The sequence below is a fragment of the Pipra filicauda genome, unplaced genomic scaffold (genome assembly GCF_003945595.2).
Source record: "Pipra filicauda isolate LSUMZ 115617 unplaced genomic scaffold, ASM394559v2 scaffold10_size6260569_pilon, whole genome shotgun sequence".
Lineage (NCBI taxonomy): Eukaryota > Metazoa > Chordata > Aves > Passeriformes > Pipridae > Pipra > Pipra filicauda.
In genome coordinates this window covers 5235697-5258373 of record NW_024103541.1, presented here as the reverse complement: position 1 = coordinate 5258373, position 22677 = coordinate 5235697, and the positions used below count along the sequence as shown (strand labels likewise).

Here is a 22677-nt window from a genome sequence, read left to right as displayed (position 1 = left end):
CACAATTAATTTCGTTTGTTTGTTTTTTGTTTTTGTTCTTGAGTGGTATTAAGTTATGTTTATCATGAGAAATTATAAATCGAGTGGTAGAAGGAAAAAATTGCTACAGTTCATCTCACAGTGTTTTAAATGTTTTACAAATGGACCTACTTACCTTTAACCGTCCTTTGCCAACATTCAGCTTATGTAACAATCTGGTATTCTGTGGCCCAGCACTAATCACACAGAATATGGACTGTCTTCACATAATCATAAGTTTTTCAATCCAGTCAAAAATACAAAAGAGTAGAAGTTTTGTTAGAATAATCACTTCTAAGGAGATATGTAAATACGATATCCAGCAAAAGCTTTTTTTTCTTTGCAAAACTTTACTTAAGTATATGGCCCTTTTCAAAGTGAATATACTCGGACCTTGGTGTCAGAATGACAGTGATATCTAGGTGAGAGCAGCTTTACAGTCAAGATGTGACTTCATTCAAAACAATCCTATCCCATTGAACATGTTTTTGCCACAGAAAAGGTTTCCATTTAAAGGAAATTAAAAATTTAAATGAAATTTTTGGATGAGCATGCTATAGGGCATAAATTGGTATTTTTGAAGCTCATGAAGCAAATTGACGAAAGTTCTGTCTTGTTTGTGTATTGTAATAAAGACATTCTAATTAATTTAACATACTGTTTTTCTCCACAGGTATATTAAAGACTCAATGTGTTTCCTAACTGTTTATGCCTTTGTTGTTGCAGATACAGCAGTGGTGTATAAAAACAGGAATGGACATGTTGTTGAATTGAATGTTGAAACAAATACAACTACATTATTATTGGAAAATACAACTTTTGTAAGTAATATATATATATTATTTACTTCTTTCTAAATGGAAGTTTGCTAAGATTTTTCCTGTAATAGGAGGGAGAAAATACAATATGTAGATGGTACAGAAGATATGCTTATAACCTAGACTAGATTGTATATAAATGAAAAGCATAATCCATTCCTGTCTCAGTGAACGATTTCTGAGTGAAATTATTTGTTGTTTTATCTAACTACATATAAATAACCAAGATGTTGGAGGATTTTCTATTGGTTGTAGTCTGTGCTTTGTTCAGGCCATTTGAAGGCTCGTGCTTGGCGTATGCACTGATGAATCTACCTGACCTCTATTAGAATAGGAGATTTCATAAAATGGGGGAATGCTACTCCAAATGTTGAGAGTTTTTCACTGTTAGAAAAGGGGAAAAATGTTCAAAATTCATAGGAATATTTTCCTTAAAGCAATTGAAGATGCAAAGAAAAATGTATTTCCTAGTTACGTTAATCTCTGGTTTAGTTGTTCCTCTGTGCTTTAATGGCAAACTAGATGATTGGGGATTATTCCTCTTGACCAGAAAATAGTATGTACGTGAGGGTTTTACATATGTTTCTGACTAGCAGTAATTGCTAAGGAGTGCTTTAATACTGTACTCTTCACTTACTTTTGTTTTGTGTAACACTGTTGTTCTCAGGGATACCACTTATATTCTACCCTATAATTTTCATTTATCAGGGTTTTGCAGCATAAACATGTGGCTCGTCAATCTTTCCTCATAAATACTCCATACAGACCACTGGCTGTTATTGTTAATCCCTGTATTTTTAATTTAGTAAAATCTTTTGCACCTGCAGACCCTAAAGGATGACTCATTTTCATCAGCGGTCTTTGGCAAATGCTGATTTTATTCCTGGTCTGTTCTTGGCCTTTACTGATACAGATTCTTCTTTTCAAAGCATAAAGCCTTGGGTGACCTTTACTTCTAACTTCTCAAACAAGAAAGAGGAGAGTAGAAGTTCAGGAGAAGGAACTTGATGCTGACTTCCTAGGTCCGTGTAAAGATGAAGGAGAAGGGAGGAGAGAATAGTATTTTAATGGGGTGTGTGTGTGGCTCCCTTTCTGTGAGCTGGACCTTTCCATATGCTGGGATGTGCCTCAGGGTACCTCTTAGCCCAAAAAAGGCTGTCAGACACAATTAAAAGTGGGTGAAAAGGTGAATCTCTGTGAAGTACAAACTACAAAGTAGTGCAGAAGCACTTTCCCTCTTATCCATGTATTTGAGTGTGTGTGTGTGAGCACTTGCCTGGCCAGGTAGAGGATTAACTGTGTCAGGCCTATGCACTGCCTTCAGTGTATATCTTGAATGCAAGCAGCTGCCTGGGCACCCCTGGCTATTAAACAGGGCTTTAATTACAAGACTTAAGTTTCCTTACAGATTAATTCATATACTTTTGGTTGCAGTTATTTGGCTCATGTGATGTAAAGTGTAATGCCAGCATGACAAGCTATTCAGGCCATTATGCTAAACCAGCCTTGCCACATAACACTGGATTGGTGTGGACAGGTTGCTTCATAATCTGAGTGTCACCTCTTTTTGCAAACTTGCTCTTCTCTGGGCTCTTCATGGAACTGACTTATCCTGAAGTCACACAAACTGAGTGAGCTCTAGACATTAGATATCTACTGTTAATTAGAAATATGGGAAACTAAAGCAAAGTAGATAATATTCCAGCAACCATTTAACAATTATGAGTGGAACAGAGATAAACAAAAACCTAAGTGTGTTCTTTTCTGCAAAGGTCCTCTCTTTACACAGTCAAAAGCTTAGAGTGTTAGAATTAAATAAAGTGAATTCCAGCAAGTATTCATATGGAAGTATAATAAAAAGCTGAAAACAGAGCAGAAGGCTCGATAAGTTTGTTGGTGTATGTTTGGAAGACAGCAGTGGGAAATGTTCTGCGCTGAGTTGTCTGTTGACACAGTGGCCAACAGTCCTAACAGGAAATCATAACATTACAGAGGCAGGCTGAAATCAAAAGCTGTCCTCTTCCTGTAAGCTTGCCTGCCCCCTAATTCACACTGCTAAATGTAATCTTCCAAAGTTATACACCTGGATCATTAATCAAACATTTTCCTCGCTCAGTGTCACATCTGCTTAATCACTGGTGTATAATTAGAATGGTGCTGGTTTAATGACTCTGCAGAGATGTCTTGTATTAATAAGAAGTACAGTAGAGATCCAACATATGCAGTGGCACTGCAAGTTCCCTCATTCTTCCCTATGAAAGGGTTTTAGTCATGGAAGAGTCACCTTTTGCTGGGAGTTATTAGTATGATTTTAATCTGGGTTTGTTCTCCTGTTTGCTCAAATAGGGCAGAAGTGACAGTGTTTACTTAGTAACATTGATAATTGTCCATGGAAAATTGAACTGCCATGATAAACTCATTGCACGGAGGCAAGGGGCAAATAAAGACTCCTGATTGTCACTACTGATTGGGCTGGGTTTGAAACAGCAGCTCAGAAGAGATTTGGGTTTTTTTCCTCTCATTGCTAAACCCCTGAAGCAGTCTTCCACTGCTTAGAGATCACTGGCTCTTCTTTTGCACCTTAGAGATTGCCATTTTCCTGCAAAGTACGTATCTTTTACTTTTCTTTGTGTTGCTTATTGTCTAAAAGTCAGATATCCCTACTGAGGATCTCCTGTGCTCACTATATAGGTGCATCACCAAAAAAGCAGGCTGCAGGTTTTAAAAAAACATATGTTACATATATAAAAGATTAAAAAATACCTTTTAAAATTATCTTTAATAATAGTCATGCACCCAGAAAGAAGAAAGACTAGTGTTTTGTCATTCTAAGATGCCCACTTCTCTTACATAGGGGAAGTATCTACTCCAAATTCCTGAATTACAGTATTTTTTTCCAGTTTCATCAGGTTTTATTCAGAAGTAGAAGAAATTTTTCCCTTAGAAATGGAATCCTTTTCTATAATCAATCTATTGATAAAACAATCTGACCTTTATATAATTAACAGCAGCAAAACAATATTATGGATAACAATTACAATGCCATGAGTGAAAAGGGTAGCTTGTAAAGCACAAAGAATATCTATTAACATCTCTGATTGTTATTATTTAGAGATGTTTTCTAATATGTGTTTGTCCTCTGAGCGTATTCATGTAGTGCATCCTGTTTCAGCTGTCTAATAAACAGTTAAAGTCCTGAGCCAGCGGTGTATAAATGTTAACAGCTGGAGGCTGGACAAGTCTTCTATTAAGAGAAGCCAAAAAAAGCCCTAGACATTAATCTCTGCATGGCATCCTGATGTTTGTGATGCTACCTTGATACTTGATTACAATATGTTCTCTGTGATCTGAGATGCCTAAGATGATCCTAAGTGACGAACCTACCAGTTTTTCTGCATTTAGCAGTACTTTATTACACATCACACCTCCAAAATAAGTAGCATTATGCCACATTTATCTAAGTAATTTCAGTGTTTAACAAGCATTTGATTTATTCCTTTTGCTATCAACTATTACACAAAGTCAGTAAGAGCAGGTTACCAGTTCACTCACAGCACAGCCGCAAGATGCAGCTAAACTGAGAAGAGTGCATGGAGGACCACATGGATTCTTGTGCTCAAGGGAAATTGTCCATCTGGTCCCCTATTATACTTCTAGCTCAGCTTCTCTAATCTGTTTTACAAACCTTAAACCGAAACCAAAATGAAAAAAGCAAACACAGAGATGAGAAAAAATGTGTGTGGGGACTGTGTGTTCTGGTATGGAACTTTCCAAATGTGTTGAATCCTCTGAAAGAAACCTGGAGAAGTTTTACCTTCATTTCTCCCTCTCAAAAAGCTCCAATAATTATGAAAGTGCTGAAACTTTAGTTAGTGCTCAGTTCCACTGCTTTTGTGGTGCATATGTGCAAAATTATTTGGATACCATGCGTGCACCCTAACAAACACTCAGTCCAGGGTCCTCAGTCAGAGATAATTCTAGTGTGGCTTCTTAAGCCTTTCGAGTGTAGTTGATGGGATATACTTTGAATCATCAGATAAAAGGCTGTTGTTTTGTTTTCAGTACCTGACAATACAAGTGTAATTGTTTTCAGTTTGTGAGCTCAAGGGGAAACTGCAATTTGGTGCACAGCAAACAGTTATTACTGAGCTGCAAACCTGTTTCCACGGGAGCATACCCTGGAATATGTTGTGTTGTTTTGTTATTGTGGACCATCTCTTACACAAGGATGGAGAGAGAAGGATTACTTCTCCCTGCCTGCAAGTGGTGAGCAGAGCAGGAGTAGTCATGGTTCGTGAATCACAAGTAGGCTGTGGCAGCCCAGCTGTGAAAACCCTGTGGAGGCCTTGCAACCAAAAACAGAGAATGAGAGTTTTAGTTCAAGCAGAGCTTTGGGCAGAGAGTGTTTTGTGGTGTTTTACAGAGTGTTGTTCGTAAACAGCCCTTCTTGTTCTCTACCTTTTGATTTTTTTTTTTGGTTGTTTTGTGCTCCCCATCACCACATTCCCTTCCTCTTTTGACACGAAACTCAGTGCAGCATCATAATGCAGTTATAGTTCCTTTGTTGATTAATGTAGATTTAATTGCAAGACTGGTTTACATGCTTATATTTTTAAGAGACTTGCATAAGAGATTAATGAAAGGGCGAATAATAGTAAATACATTAAACAACATTATATAACCACATAAATATTAGTAATTGTTGCAACACTAGACATTTTAATGACCCACACATGTTGTAAATAGGTGGTTATGAATATTGTAAAATATCTCTACTCTCCCGTGCTCCTTTAAATGTTAAATAACCCCCTCAGCAAATCCTTTTCAGTAGGGGGGGTTTAGTAAGGTAGGATTTATTGTTGCAGTGCCCCACTGTGCATCAAGGTGGGAAAGCCTGACAGATGAAAGGGTTTGCAGTCACTGTAGCTTGGTGATGCCCATTGTTTTTTGTCCAAGTGAAGAATGTCCAAAATGCAAAACTGTCAGGTTAGAGTAGCTCTGTGTGGGGTTTTTCTAAATAATATTCCTGATAAGATTGTTCTTTGATATAGTAAACAGTTAAGACCTAACTATATCAATGTTAATGAGGAACATGAGGGAAAAAAATTGCATGACTGAATGGTTAGAAGTTATATTCTAGCACAAAGGCAATGGTGCAAGGCCCCTGTGAGCTCCACAGATTGGTTCATGTCTATTTTTATGTCCTACAGTTTCAGGTGGGGTTGGGAATTTCGTTCCTGTTTTTGAGAACTACCCATCCATAGCACAGAGGTCAGCTTAGATCATGCTTTAAGGCACATTTGTCTTTTAAACTGGATGGGAATCCTGAGCCTTAACAGCTACAACACTTAACACTGCAACATTTTTGGATCTAGGTTAAATGCTCAGGTGACACAAGAAGTGGTGCATTAAGTAATGTAACCTTGGAAACCCAAGTTTTTCAACATTCCAATTATCATAAGTTTTTCTAATTACAACCAGACTCTCTCTCTCAGAGATGCCCTGTTTTTACTGCTACAAGCCTTATTATGCTGGGCTCCACTCTCAGCTGCTCTCTCATCAAGGCTCCCCATTGTCCATCTCCTTTCAGTCACAGCAGTGGTAATAAAGGAGAATCCCATTGATCCCTTGATTGCTGGTACCACCCTAGGGAACTGTGATGTGCCAAATGCCTTCTGGTCTTGCAGCCACTCTAATTCTGTCTGACTTGACTCCTGCTGTGTGTTCTCATTTGGTCAATACCTGTCTGATAAGCTGAGCTGAATACCTGTAAATGCTGATGATCTCCAATACAGGGAGATCCTGCTATACCCTTAAGGTAAAATTCTGATACAGTTGTAGGTGTGTGAAACAGAGATGTATAATTTCCTAAGTAGTAGTATTGCCACCAAGCTTTAAAGTAACATTCCAGAGGTCTTGAAATATTTTATCCCAGATGGATAATGAAAAATTTTGCAGCCTAAATATGTGTAAAGGGAGCACAAAACAATAATTGGAGAAGGATAATAATAGGAGTGTAGAAGATGGAAGTCTCTGGGGAAAACAGAAGCGCAAGAAACTGAAACAGGAGGAGGGGTACAACTAAAGGACGAAATCCAAAACCAACAAATAAGCTCCACAACAGTGAAAATTTCTTCTAATCAGTTTTGACTGCGATGTATTATTTCACTGAAAGCTATCCTACTGAAACTATGGAAAAAGAATATTATAAAGTATTTTACATATTATGAATACATTCTTAAAACTCTGGGTTACACTATATCACAGGTAACTTCCATCTATCTACTCTACAGCGTATTTTTGATATGTAAAATGATATTTGATGAGGTAAATGTTATAGTAGTTAAAATCCACAAAAATAGTAAAAACAACATTTTATGGTAGGTGAAAGAATAGGGGAAAGATGAAGGAAGTAGCCAGTACTTCAGTACCTCAGAACCAGGCTTTAAGAAAACAGCAGAAATAAAAGGGAGCTGATATTTAGGGGTCCTTGTTGAGGATGTGGAGCCTAAACCAAGCCTAAAACTTCTCCTAAACACACCCATAACTGGTATTTCTGTTAACAGCAAAAACCATAGAAAATGCAAAGTGAAAAAAAAAATCATCAATGCAAAATATTGACATAGGAAATCAAAGTTGAGGATATATTGTTCATTGGAATATTTGTTCCATTTTAAGCGTCCATATGGAAAAGTGGAAGAAAAGCCAGTTCTTCTTTATGTGCAAAACTATGATTTCACAATATTTGAATGTGGATGAAAGAAGGAAGCTGGAAAGGTGAAGGGCAAAAGTCTGTTTAAATGCTCTGTGTCCTTTTGCCTCCATTTGGATTTTACCATTGCAACCTATGTTGACAGTGAGAATAGCAGTCATTGCTTGTCCATGGGATCATCACATCATGCATCATTGTCAGGAGAAGAGTTAAAACTCTTATCACGTGAGGTATTTCAAAGAAACCTAGAAATGCAATGTTTCATATGGTTAGGCCTAATTATAAAATCTGTGGGGGTTTTGGTTGAGTGAAGAATAAGATCAGTCATGTCTGAAAAAGTGATGTCAGCTGCAGCGGTATAAGAAGAATGGATGGCAGGTTTGTGAATTAGGCAGGGAAGACAGTGTACAAGTGTTTTAAAAACATTTTTTTCGCTCAGAATCATGCAACAGCTGGAAATGTAACTAATTTAAGGATTACAGCAATTTCTCTAGTCAAAATGTTTTCTAATTGCATAGAGCTGATGGTTTTCACAGGGATTTCAAGTCTTGATGTGGTTAGGTAAAGCTAGAGGAAAATAAGGAAATTACCTTCCCTTTCTTCTTGTGTTGTGCCTTGCCTCTTGTTGTGGTTTGGAAAGGGATAAGGGTAGGTATGGAGTGCACAGGACAGCACAGTGTTGAATTACCCCCCAGTGCCCTGGTGTGCTAAACCATAGAGGCATAGTAAGGGGCAGTATTTACGTCTGTCTTCCTGAATGAAGGCTCAATAGCTCCTGACAAAGCAAGAAGCTTGAGAGATTGTGGATACACAGACACAGTAACATAACAACCATCCTCCAGATTTTTGACAATAAGACACTAGAAGTTTTTTAATTCTCAATGGGTTTCCAATATGATATTTTCCCAACACTTTCTTTCAAACTCAAAAATATGTTCTCCTGAGAAGAGAACAAACCCTTGGGGTCAGAGTCTTCACAGACTTCTTTTTAATTAATAAATATATCTAATCCCTATAGTGAATGTCTCAATAGATAATCTCCCAGGAGCTTGAGTGGCATAGATCTCACCTCCTACAGCAGGGACTGAGGTTTCCTTTTAAACTCATCACCAATTGATCTAGTCTCCTCAGTCGTAGAGTAAGGCATCTTTTGGTTGATGAAATACCTTAGACATGGTTGTGGGGAAAAAGTGAAATGTCTTTTGTTTTAGTCACTCACAGATCCTGAGCTTACTTACCATGTTAGGCAGGAAGAAGGAGTCAGGTGATTTTTCTTTATTTCCTACTGCTAATCTAGAAGGGCTTCTTCTGTGAATATGAGAAGGCAGTTTCTGAATTAATTGCCAAAATTGAGCTTGTCCTTACCAAAAAACAACCCCAATGCCAGAACTCTAAAGAAAATTTTAATCCCTTTAAGTGACTTTAAGTTACTTAAATCTCTTGCAATTCTACTAGAATTAAACATCTATTTCATTAAAGGCTTGATTTTAAATCCAACTTAAATGAGCTAATTATGTTTTTATAATAATGTAAAGAAATCAGCATTGCCATCAAGTTTGGGAATGAGTACGTGATTTCTGCTGGTCAGTTTTTGTTTCTTATTTCTGAAGTAAAATATTGAAAAGTATGAAACAGCTTTATACTCCTTCTACCAAGGAAAAAACATTATACCAACAAAAAGAAAACTATTTTGCCAAAACAATTATCTTCAATTAAAAAAATTACATCTTTTGGCATTGCATGTACATCATGTGTCTGAGACATTTCCAGAGGCAAGCAGAATTCTGCAGGTGAGTGCCAGCTGAATGAGCAAGGTCATCTTCAGTAGGATTCAAATGATTTTAAATCCCAAACCCACAACACTCTATACTTGGATATAGAATATAATATGCAAGTTGTTCTTACTGGTGTTGCCTCAAACTGCCAACAGCTTACAGCTGAGCTACTCAGCTGTCTGCATGAAGTACCTCATTACTTGTAAGGTGGCATAATCAGGGACCGAAGATTCTTACTAAATGTATAAAATGGTAAGCACTGCATGCCCTGAGAATGAATTTGGGAAGTTGCCTGGGTTATATACTGCTGAAAACTGAGGTGGGGGGGGCAATAATTAATATACTGCTAGAAAGAGGAGAAATTTCATGTCTAAAAATGTTTTCAGTGAAGTGCCAAGAAAAGGGAATGTTATTCATAGATTAGCATTAACACAGTTTATGCTTAAAGATGGTCAACTCTGAGGTTTGGTTGTTTTTTTTTTTCCATCTGCTTTCCTCAAGTCTGCAGATTTGTCTTCTGACTTCTGATACTGTTACACTGCTGCATCAAACTAATACCGTTTATCTTCAAAACTAATTTTTTCCCTTTGATGTCTTTGGATAGTTTGATCCCAATACCTGGGAGTCTGAGTTTAATCTGCATATCAAAATGTAGCATCTTTTCACTTGATTGGAAGATTTTGTTGTTGTTGTAAATTACTCCTTAGCTACTCTGAATGTATTAGTTTGTGACTTCTGCTTTGGGTACCTTAAACCCCCATTGAATTCATTGGTTTAGCTGTGGGATTAGATTAAGCAGAACAAATGCTTAAGAAATAAAATAAGGGAAAGCCTTCCTTTGAATAGTGGATAGAAGTTGTTCTGCATAGCTATTCATTTATTTGTTTTCATCTTGCACCTTTGTGGTTCAGTTATTTTTTTCTGTCCTACTTTTTCAATTCTTATCTGGATTTTTCACATCTCCCTTTTTCTTTCCTTCTGCAAATAGATGTCTTGAGATTAATTTAAAATTATTTCCTTCAGTGCCCTTTAAAGCACATTCTTATCTTTCTCATGCATTAGATGCATTAAATTATTTCTGACAACAGCATTACCCCTTGATTAAATTACAGCCTTGAATTCAATTGGGTGTCATGTAGTCCAGGGTAGATGTAAAGCATTATTAGTTTTATAGTGCTAGCTTATGTTTCACTTTGCTTTCTGCTAAGAACTTTTTTTCTTATAAGAAAGATTTTTGCTTTAGTGCAAGTTGTCTTGCAAAATGTTTATGTATTTGGTGTTAAAAGAAAAGCAATAGGGACATGTTGCGCACCTATTCCTTTTCTTGTGTGTTAAGTCTTAACCTAGTTATGAATCTCTCTTATAGTCATTCCTGAAGTACATACCAACCAAAGTGTCTGCTTTCATCCTCTATAAATGAATTGGTTATAGTTGTTATCCTTGAGCTTACTGCTTGTAGTAATGATAAAAAACTCATCAGCTTCTTAATTAGTATTTAGTGTTGAAGCCAGATTCATCTGTTGCCACTGTAGTGATACCAGCTAATCAGGCTAAGAATTATTTGAGTCCTTCTTTTGTAAAAATTACATCAGTGTTCTACACCAAATCTGTCTTATGAGTGGGAAAGTCTTAAGTGAGTTGTAAGACAATTTGGGAAAAAAATTTCCTATAGCAAATTCACTTTTATTGTTACTTCATTGCAGGTAACATTCAAAGCATCAAGATACTCTGTTTCACCAGACTTAAGATTTGTTCTTCTTGCTTATGATGTTAAACAGGTAAGTCAACTATTATTAATCAAAAAGCCTCTAAATTAAAACTCTGAAACCATTGTTTTCTGTGTTTCATCTGTGATCCCACATAATATAATAGGATTTATGTACTAGATTTCTCTTCCCAAAACCTTTTGATGCAATGATGGGGAAGTTTGTATTCGAGTATGTGGGGAAGTATTGCAAGGTTCTCAGGGGAGGTAAATTGCCATGGTTCCTCTGAAGGGCCTTGCTGGTTTTTGCAGTAGAGCTTTCATGACACTTAAACTGCTCTGTTTGCTGTTTATGTGAAAGCCCATCTTTTGATGTTTCTTCTGTTTTAAGCAGCTGTACAGGTCATTTATGGACTATACTAAAAAAAATAAATCTAGACTGATTCATGTCATGAAAGTTTTATTGTTGGCTTCAGTAGTCTGAAGCCTGATAGTCTGAAAGTCTATATAATGAAGTATATTCTTTGTTTCTTATGGTATTTAGAGATTTTATAGGCTATTATGTTGTCAAAAAGAGTTCTGATCAAAAATACCATGTAGCGTTTTCTAAAATAAATCTTTGAACACGCAAAAAAATTAGTTTTATGAATTTCTTCTCTGCATATTGATGTTTGTATAAAAAAGTGCTATTAAAATATGAACTGTTTTTCATGAATGAATGGTTCTGGCTTGGTGGACTCAGTGATTATTCAAACAAGTTGGGTTGTTTTGTTTGTTCTAAAGATGTTGTAAAGTGATTTGTTCACTTTGCATTATTACTTGTATTCAAGCAGGGTTTTCATGTATCAATTTTAGGGAATTCCAGATGAAGCTCTTTTTACAGTATGTATATATCATTAGGAAAGAGCTGCTGTTGTTTAGTTCACTGTTTTTGTGATAAAGAGCTCCAATTTGATTCCTGTCTGAAGTAAACTTGCTTCTTGCTGTTTCCCCTTTTGATTGGTTCTTATTTTGTGAAAGAGTTTAATAATCCCTCATAATTGCTTAAATTCCTCATTTGTTCTATTGAAACTTTAATTTGAGTGTTTGGTTTTTTTTTGTTTGAGATTTTCTGAGCAGTAGCATATATAGCTGATATAGATAGATAAGGAAAGCATGAAAGTATCGATCATACTTTATTAAATCTAAATTAGTTGGCATCAGGGATGAACCCCTGCCCCACAACAAAGATGGTCCATTGACATGCAAATAGCTCTCAATACTTGCTGGATCTTTCCCTCCCTTTGCAGTAGAACTCCCTTTCTATATTTCATTTTTGATTTTGTTGCAAAAAAGAAATTTTTCCATCCTTTTGCAGTCGAGTTACATAGAGGAAAGAGGTTTGCAGCATTTATGTTTTCCGTCTGGCCATTTACTTTGCTCATGCATATTGACAAGAAGTAATTATAATGAGAAATGAGCAGGCAAACAAGCAGTTTGTGGTGGTAATCCTCATGGCTTTAAATGAGGCTTGTGTTGCTTACTCTTGACTACTTCAGCGGGGCTCATGGCTTTCAAACCAGACACATACTGTGGTTTTTGTGTCTTCTAGAAGTGCTGGTGATGGTGCTAAAATTTGTAATAGCTGGATGTTGTCACTCAGATGTAAATAATACCACTGAAGTCTCTTAGCTCCTGAGAAAAATGTGTTGCTTAAGGTGAAAGGAAAAATAAACAAAAATCGTGTGAGCCAATTCATTCAGAAGTTGCAAAAAAAATATTATTGTGAATATTTGGTAAAAAACCTTTTTTTCTTCCAAATTTTCTGTTTCTTGGGATATTTCTTAGGCTGGTAAGGCACTTCTGTTTGCTCTAAATTTGTTGGAGAAAAGGTATGCAATGCCTTGGGAAGCCTTTATATTTTTTCATAACTAATGCTTCCAAATAACACGAAGGGTTAAGTTAGTGTTCATACTTCTTGGGCCTTCTCAATTTTTTCTTTGTCAGTCAGAGACAGACTTACTGAGTAGGGTTGAAGGGAAATCAACCTGGCTACCTTACTTGTTCCCTCAGCTGTTAACTATAATTTATTAAATTTATTGACTATAAAATTAAAATCAATACTAAACAGCATAATGTAATTGGAGAGTTTTAAATTAGTTTCATTAGGATCAGGCTGAATTCCTTCTTCATACCTCTTTTGAGTGTAACTTTTTATGAAACTGAGGAGTTGTTTGTCGTCATGTGTTACAACACAGGGTTGACTCTATTAATATCCAGTTCAAGGAACCACATGTAACTTATTGTAGGCATTTAATTGATCTCACCATCTGCTATAGATTGCCACAGACCTCTGGACTTTACTACTTATGTTTGACCCTTATTTTCACTTCTTTGTTAAGATTTAGGTCTATAATTGCCCTGTAGTGTATTTGATGGGATTTCTGCTTTTGCAGACTCTCAAGAGTTTGGGATGTTAAAATTATAATAGTTGTTTACATATATCGGACTGTGCTCTTTGTAACATACAGTAATACAGCTGGAACAGATTTATTAATCAACAGTTTTATAAATAAGCTAGTGTGTTTCTGCTGAACAGATTGGAGGAAAATAGAGACAAATGCTCTTCAGACATTTTGTCATGAAATTGTAATTAGAAACAAGGTTATTTTGATGTTTGGATTAAAAATAAATGTTGAGTTAAATTAAATAGTTGAATATTTATTTTATTGTTGTCAGCATTTTCTTTAATCTATTTTATGCTTGGAATGGCAAACTTTAATTTAATTTGCAGTTGTTTCAGCACAATTAAGAATGTCCTCTACGCATAACGGAACATAAATCTGCATGAAAATAAGCCATCTTTGAATACAAAAGTAATAATTGAATGAATCATTTAAATTGTGCTTAATAGAAGGAAGAAAAGCATTTCATGTGGCATAGCAGCTGTTTTAGTATAGCTCTATAAAAATAATATGGAAGAAAATTCTTCTGCTAAGGAATTCAAGGTGGTGTAAATTGATTTTCAGACATCAGGTTCCCTCCATCTCCATCATAGCAGGTCACAGAACCCAAGCTGGCATAATCCCTGTGACTATCAGGAGTTTTCTGCTGTAACACAAGGCTGTGGCAATTGTGGAGGTACTTTCTGTGTGCTCTTTTCTGCAGTACTCCATAGTTCTCCACACTTCTGAAAAACTTCCATGGATCAGCTGTGTGTAGTGTATAATGTTCTTTCTGTTGCTTGCCATAATTTGGTGAACATCGCTGAAAAAGTCTCATTTTGGAAGGCAACAGATCACTAAGTAGAATCTAATTTGAGAAATTCTTGCTGAATATTGTGCCATCCTGATTCTTCTGGGACAGTGGGAACACAGCACCAGGGAAATTATTATACATATTGTATGTGAGAGAGGACAGTTTTGCACTGCTATATCTTTTTGATTTTCCTTTGAAAACTGTCAAGGTGTGAGCAAAGAATGTGACTCTCTGAGAGACAGAGTAACTAAACCTGTTGAGATTTCAAAAGGAAAGGTTATTTCACTGTTGCTTTCAATAAGGACTGTGTTAAAATGACATTTAAAATTTTTCTCACTCTTCTAGTGGTGTTATTCACAACTACCAAAACCTGATTTATGTTTTGATTAGAAAGTGGAAATCAGACACTCTGTTCTTGCATCAGTGATAAAGAATGGGGCTGAAACTTGCAGAACAGTGAGCACTGATGTCCTTTGAAATTCTTTTACCATTGGGAATTTTCCATGTCCCTTAGCAGGTTATACCTTGCAAGTTGTTCATGGACTCCACATGAAATGAAAGTAAGTTTCATTCAGATATTAGTGAGTTTTTTGCTCAGACATCCAGGGCATTTTCTCCCCATGCTCTTTATAGAGTACAATGTGCCACAGAAGAGCAAATGAAGTAGATGAGATCAGATCCTCTTTTTCTTCATTTGATTTAATAGCCCTTCCTTGTGATTTTGTGAGTTTTTTTTTTTCCTACAAACTGTACTTTCCTTCTCCCTGCTTTCAAATCCCTTTTGAATACCAAATTTCAAGATTTTTTCCTACTTTATTCTCTTTTCTATTAATAATGCATCATTTCTGTTTTCAAGTAATTCAACAAGATTAACTATGTGAGAGTTTTTTAGCTCTTGGTTCAGAAATGTGCTTAAACACAGTTTAAAGTTCAGCTCTAGTTTAGAAGTGCAAGCATATTATATACTGTCTAAAAAAGGAAATCTTTCCCTGAATTAGGGCTTCAAACTGTAATCTCTTTTTTAGCTAGAGAGTTCTAATGAAACAATGCATTTAGCTTAATGCACCATGAAAATAGCTTCTAATAATTCTTATGGTAAGATCAGGATGAAGAGGAACCCAAATCCTTTTCAGAAAGGTGGGAGAAAAATAATTTTAGATCTTACCATCACTCATTCAGTAGGAGTGAAAAATATTTCAAAAGCGTATCTGAGTATTTTTAGTTTAATGTATTGAAGTAAAAATGAGAGTCCAATATAGTGTTTAAAGCAAAGAAACCCCAAGTTACTTCTCTGCTGTGTGCTAATCACTTTGCTGCTGTAATGGCTATTTTTAGAGGGTAATGATAGGGAGTACTGACCACAGTCTACAGCAAGTAAAGGACAAACAGCAACAAGTGACATTCTCATCAAGCTTTTAGAGCTTGCTTGTGGTACTGGCTTACTCGAGTGCACTGAAGGGATCTTCAGGAGTTTGTCTGCAGATTAGAAGAATCCATGAGGGGCAAAATTCAATGAAGTCTTAAATTATGATTATCTGTTCTGCAATAGGAGATTATCTCTCTACCAATTAGGTGGAAACTAAATGTCCAATTGTCAGTAAACCTCTCGGTCAGTGAAATTCATTATTGAATTTTTGTTCAGCAAAAGTTAAAGGATAAAGACATCAATCACCTGGTATTATGTCGTATTATCATGACACTGGTTTTAATGTGTGCAGATGTTTTCAACAGGATAGTATATGCAGCGCTTATGAAAGTCTGGCTTTGAGGAGCATTATCTGGAGTACCAGCTGAGGGTTGGAGACTTAAATGGCGAAGATGAAACAATATTTTCTCACCAAGATTATTTCATACAAAAGAATAACAAAAGACTTTTTAAACCAACAGTATTTTATGTAGGTCTGTCTATGAAGTAAAGATCTGATACAAAATTCATGCTATCAACTGTTTCCTCTATAAATGCATGCTGCTTTAGATAAACCTGTTTTTCATGTGTATTTCTGTGGGTCCTCAGGGTAATCTTTCATTTGTTCATTCTGAGATGAGTCCAGAGGCAAACATGCATGTGTATACTCCTGATCTTATGGGATCGTAAATTGAAGTCTGATCCAGACATGACTTTCCCATTTATCTTTATCTGTTGTCAAGAACACAAATAACCATTTTTTAGCAGCTTTAGTGTAGTGAGAGGGAAAAAAAAAAAGAAGGGAATTTAAAATGAGTTACACCCCCAAAATGTGAAGTTATTTCTTGCAAATATGTTTTTGTGACATATTTTATTCCTCTCTTAGGTATGACAAGATTGGGTGCTCAAAAGGTCAGCTGTTGAGCAATTCATGGAAGCAGGCTGCTCAAATTTCCCCCTTTTAAAGGCTGTTGTTTTACTTTGAGTTGAAGTTTTAGATGGTCAGATTAGAATGTGGTAACATAACAGCTGGGCTGTAGGTTACCTTGGCATACTACTCATCTTTTACATATACTTGACTTTATTTTTTATAGCTCCTCAGATATGCAAGGCATTTTAAAGATATAAAAAGCCAAGGTCTTTGCCTGAGGAGATGATGTACTTTGTAGTAAAACCTGGTAAAATGAATTTTGTGCCACTACATACTATAATGGATTATCCCATAGGAGTGACTATTCATGTGAACACAGTATCCCACTTCTATGCAGGATTTTATCTAAATTATTGGCAAAACATAATAACCACCAGTCCCCATAAATAGAAGATGGGGAAAATAGAAAGAGCTTATTTCATGCTGAGAATCGTGGACACTGATGTTTGTTTAGCATTTGTCTGATAAACAGACTTCACATTTCATCTCTGTTGAGTTGCAGTCCTGGAAGTCCTTGCATTCAGTTCATCAGACAGATTACTACCTTACTACTTATTCGAAGTTACACCTGGAAAGCTGCATATCCTATGCATTATTTATCTTTCTATATGCATTATTGTGTATGAAATTTTGGTGTGTTTGTGGTGGGATTTTGGGACTGTGCGCTGCCAGGATTTTACTGTGGTTGCCAACAGAACAGGGTTTGAACTGTCACAGTTACATCATTTAAAATAAATTCTGAACTAGAAAGGTGAGAAACTGGAGTACTGTTTGGGTGCTTCCACTGTTTTTTTTAAATTCTGATATAGTAACTATCGTGTCACATACCTGTCCATATTTATCCACTTCCTGTTTTTTCTATGTTGATTCATATATGCAAGTTCAGCCTTGTGTAGCAGTTAAAAAAATAATCATAGTAAACCACATGAGACAGGGTGTTGCTGCTTTTCATATAACTTACTGAGTTTTTCTGTTCCATTTTGTGCTTACAGGATTGCTGTTCGACCTCATTTTTTATAAGTAAACAAAATAAGTAATTCTAATGTAGATAGAATATGGGTTTTTTTCCTTGTTCAGAGTTGCCAGAGGTAAAAAATCAGAATTCATGTTTCAAGTTCTTGTTCAAAGACAGTATTGAGAAAAGAAAATTGTACTTTTCCGTTGTTCAGTAAAAATGGATTCTAGGGTATTTAGCTTTTCAAACAAAATGTTTATTGACAGAAAAAGTATTTATTTTCAATAATATTGTCATTCTTATCAAGCATGAGTACTGTTATTTCAGTAGGACTTAGATGGTGTCCAGCTGAGTTTCTGAGATGCAGCAGTTTAGAAACTCAGTTTTAACTCTGATTTTTGCATGGTTGTATTCCTACATCATATAATAATCCAAAGGGACTGGAATCCCACTGTGCTAATGCTATAGAAACAGGCATTATTACACTATTTAAGTCAGCAGCTCCATTTATCCATGAACGATTTATTTCATACAGTATAAGTTCCAGCTTCTGCTGTGAAACTGCCAACCCTTTGACATCCCTGTTCCTCTCTTGTGCATTGATAATATGTAGCTATGTCCCAGAAATGTCCATTGTAAGTGAAGAGTTTGTCCATCACAGCCCATGGACAGAAAAGAGTTGTATTTAGAAGGTATTTACTTGTTTGTTTTTTAATTCCACATATCTTGTGTGTACTAATGATTGTTACCAGAAATAGTGTACAACTGAAAGCTAGTTATATGGTGTAATGTTTGAGGCTTTGTAGAAGATGGGGTACTAATGATATTTTTATCAAAGATATGTGAGAATAAGTCTCCCTCAGCAACGCTGAATGAAAAAAATAAGGGGCTGTTTTGATAAAACAAAAACAACTAAGGGCAGCCTGAATAAATAACAACGCAAGGACTGTTAGGAGTCCTAATTGGAGACTGTATCAGTACAGTCTGTACTGTATACAGACTGTATCTTTAACATTCCTTATTAAAGGCTGGAAAAGCTGAACAGAGCTTTAATTTGGATTGAAATCTGCCAGAGTTCACCACAAACAACTAGAGTCAACTGATACACCCACCTGTTTTTAATGATTCTTTGTTCCATGTTCCCAAGAAATAATAATTCCCTTCCTTGCTACCAAAAAAATATGGACTAAAAGAATATTTTACACGTCTCTCAGTTTTGACAGGTTTTACCCTGAGCATGAATCATTGTTACTTCAGCTGCTACATTTATTGATTTCTCAAATACAAGAGCTGGCTCACATCAAATACCATGAATAAATGACTTCTGAGGAGCAAAATCACTTCATGGACTTGACTGACCCATTGTGTTATAACATTTAACTGAAATGCCATGTATGTTTTATATGATGTAGGTATCAGGATATCTGCAGGTCTAACTTAAAGACATACTCTTTCTATATGGACTGAAAAGAAACAAGATTGAATTACTTAAAACAAGTGCCTACAGTCCAGTTCGTGTGTTCAGTACATTTAGAAAATCCATTTTAAAGAATGGAGTTTTTTTGCTTTTATTTCATTTTTCATAATATCCTCTATCTGAAATTCAATAATAATGTATCTTACTGAGAAGTGTGATATGCATTATAGCTTTCTCATTAAACTTTTAAATAAGATACCATTAGTATTGATGAATATAATCCCAAATGGTCACTTAATCTTAAAATAGTCATTGATCACACATTCAGAATTTTAGTCTTGCAGCCAAAATAATATATATTGTTAGTGATCATGAATTTTATACTAGTATCAATTAGCATCTTTCTTTGACTGCAGTGTTATGAATTAGATTTACAAATTAAGGATGACTTAGTGAGTTTCTGGTTGGTTTGTTTGTTTTTTCCTAAATGCAACAACATTTGCTAGAAAATCTTTTCAGATGCATTTCATATATGAAATAGAATGCTGAAGCACAGTCTAGAAGCCTAAAGTTCTCATCTTTTAAAGTATCTTGGTTTTGACTTATTATAGAAATTGAGAGGCAAAATTATTCCACAATGTTGACTGATGTGCTAGCATGTGGTTTAAGTTTGTTGTTTCGAATATCTTTAGAAAAAATTAACTGAATATCTTTGTAGAGGAGCCATGATGTTTTTCACATGTTTAATGTGTCATAGAATCATAGAATGTTTGGGTTGGAAGGAACCTTAAAGATCATCTTGTTCCAACCCCCTGCTATGGGCAGGGATGCCTTCCACTAGAATAGGTTGCTCAGGACCCCATCCAGCATGGCCTTGAACACTTCCAGGGATGGGGCAGGGATGGTATATAAGGATATATTTAAAGATACATATATATGCTTGTATTTAAGTAAATATAGATTGAAATATTTGTTTTAAAATATCCTATCAGTAAATAACAACACAACGTGCAAACAGAAAGGGTTAATACTTCTCCAGTCTTATCCTTTTTGTCATACATCTGTTGACTGAAGTCTGCCAGTGATGCTACCTTGAAACCAAAACTCCAAAACTTTATCTGCAGATCTTATTTCACTGGTAAAATGCAATCAAGCATAATTAGACTTTGCCCAGAGAGGCACTTTCAGGACCTGGTTGGAGCAAGCCATCGGACACCTGGTCTGGATTCAGTGTTGATACTGCTTTGTGCAGGAAGTTCAGCTGATGACTTCCTGAAATCCTCTCAACTTGGTTGAGTGTGTGAGTAAGTATGATCACATGAGCAGTATTCCCCCTTGTGATAAAGATTCCAAAGATTAAAAAAAAAACTTTGATTTTTTTGGAACTGTTCCCAAGAAGGAGAACAAACAGCAAATGTCTACCCAAATGTCCAGTTTCGTAAGGTGCCAAATATTCCTTAAAACATTTTCAATAGTTTTAACTTTTTTTTTATGTTCACTTAGATTCTTATTTCCAAATGTTTCCATACCTTTGAGTGTATTAGAAATTTCATCTTTTTCCTCTACAGATACATGAATGGGTACAGTTCTCACTGCAGTGGTCATGTTTGGTAGGAAGAAGTTCTGAATTGTTTCCGTGCTGCAAAAATGAGGAAAATCAGATGAAAGGAAAATGTAAACTTTGACTGAAGGTTCACAATCACTTTTTGTTATGATTAAATAGTCAAACAGGCTGGCTAACCTGTTTGAAACCGATTACTCTAAAATGTGAGAGGGGGGAAAATGAATGCTTTTTAGTTATTCTGCATAGTTCTATCAGTAGTGCACATTGAATAATAATTAAATTTTGCTTAAAATAGACAAGTTGGAAAGAAGTAGTGACTTAAAAAAAATCAGATCAGTGGGAAAGACTTGCAGCTTCTTTTTAATTCTAAATTCCAAGTTCCGGGTCTGAAGAATTTTAATGCACAATCTAAAAATGTGACTGTAACAGTCTTAATATATGTTTTTAGTCTTGAAGGAGAGAATTTTTGTACTGTGCATTTACTCAAATTTCTTGAGGGGGAGCAGGGAAAGTGTTAGCTGCTTTGGTTTTTGTTTGCTTGTTTTCGTAACCAGAAAAAAAGGAGGTTGAAATCTTAAAATCCTGACACCTTTTTGGAAAATATTGATTGCTCCAAAGATAAGTTCAAGTGTAGTACCTGTGGTAAGGACAACCTGTAGCAGCGGTCCAAACATGAGTAAACATGTTTAAAAACTGTCCCACAGAGAATATCTACTCTACCCAAATGCATGTACAAAAAGGATCTTGAAGCTGGAAGATATTTTGTGCCCCTGGAGCTCCAGAGCTGCTTGGCGCATTTCAGAGAACCAGTCCAAGCACATCAGAATTTAATTTTCTTCCACAATCTTTCACTTTCACTGTGAAGGAAATACCATTATATTTAAGCAGCAGCCGTTATCTAGCAGGCTCCTAAAGTGCTTATCACTTCTGAACTTGATGAAAATGCTATTAAAGTCAATGGAACTTTTTCCATTGTCTTTAAAATGGGCTTTTGGATCATCCCTTGCCCACCTATCACACAAATGTAATAAAGTCATCTCTGTAGTGTGACAGCATCAGCCAGGTGGATGATGAACAAGGAACAGAGATTTTCAGCAGGATCTTGTAGAGGATAGATTTATCAATGTTTTCAGCAGTTTGTCTGTGCTTTGAGTTGGCCTTTAGATCTGTAGGTTGTTTACACCTTTATGAACATTAGTCATCTTGCTTCTCATGGTGCTCTCTCTCTTTAGGGACAGTCGTAACAGAGATTTCTGACAGCTTGCTTCTGTCATTGTTATTTTCTGTAGCATTTTGAGTGCAATTCACTTGGCCCTGGTGCACTGTCAGCTTATAGTGGTTCTAATTGCCATCTTCATTATCTTCAAGATATTTTAAAACTGTGTTTTCCTCCAGTGGAAACTTCCTGAATGTGACCTTCAGCTGCTTTTGTGGATGCTGAGACAAAAATTGATTCAAGTTCTTGTCACTGTCAACTTCATCTGTCCATGGTTTTGTTTATGAGCTTTCCTTTGTTGTTTTAGATGACATGTATATGAACATGCTGTGTTTAACATGTTTTAAGATTAAGAGGCTGCATAGGGGAGTGTCAGCAAGTTTATTCCTCTGCTTCTCCTCCCTCGAGGAGAGCTGGATTTGGTTTGGTGCCACTCCTACTCACATCAGCTTTTCTCCCATTGGGATTTATGTTCAAAGAGGAATTAGAAGGTGAATGTGGCCTTTGCATCCTTCTGTGATCTTCGCTACCTGTGATGGCTGGGCTCACAAGAGTAGAGAGAATAAGTAACTGATGCACATCTGAATCTCAGCCTTTCCTATCATAATTCCTTGTCTCTGTACTTTCCCCTGGGGATGGCTGTGTCTGAAACTGAGATCTAACAAAGTCTGCTCAACAGCTCAAACTCCCATTCAAGTTCTGATGGAGGATTTATGACTTCATATGGTTCTTTCTTGCAAAAAACCTCACCTTTTTCTAAACTTACCTTGGAGGAGGGTTAGTAGGAAGAGTCTGTACCTATGATGAGATTAGCCTGGGAGAGGTTTACATGTGGCAAAGCTATTCTGGCTTTCATGCTGTATCAATTAGTAACATAAGCTGTTATAGCCCTTGATTACTTATTTATTTATCCATTTAGATACC

At 36.1% G+C, this 22677-nt stretch overlaps 1 protein-coding gene across 3 annotated transcripts in view; it reads left to right on the top strand.

The window, feature by feature from the left end:
- Positions 1–22677, top strand: part of DPP10 (dipeptidyl peptidase like 10) — a 477295-nt gene that overhangs the window by 339429 nt on the left and 115189 nt on the right. For all 3 annotated transcript variants that reach the window (XM_039382111.1, XM_027723612.2, XM_039382115.1), the window contains exons 4-5: positions 745–839; positions 11027–11101. In XM_039382111.1, coding sequence (XP_039238045.1) covers positions 745–839; positions 11027–11101 — 170 coding nt within the window. The remainder of the gene's footprint in view (positions 1–744; positions 840–11026; positions 11102–22677) is intronic.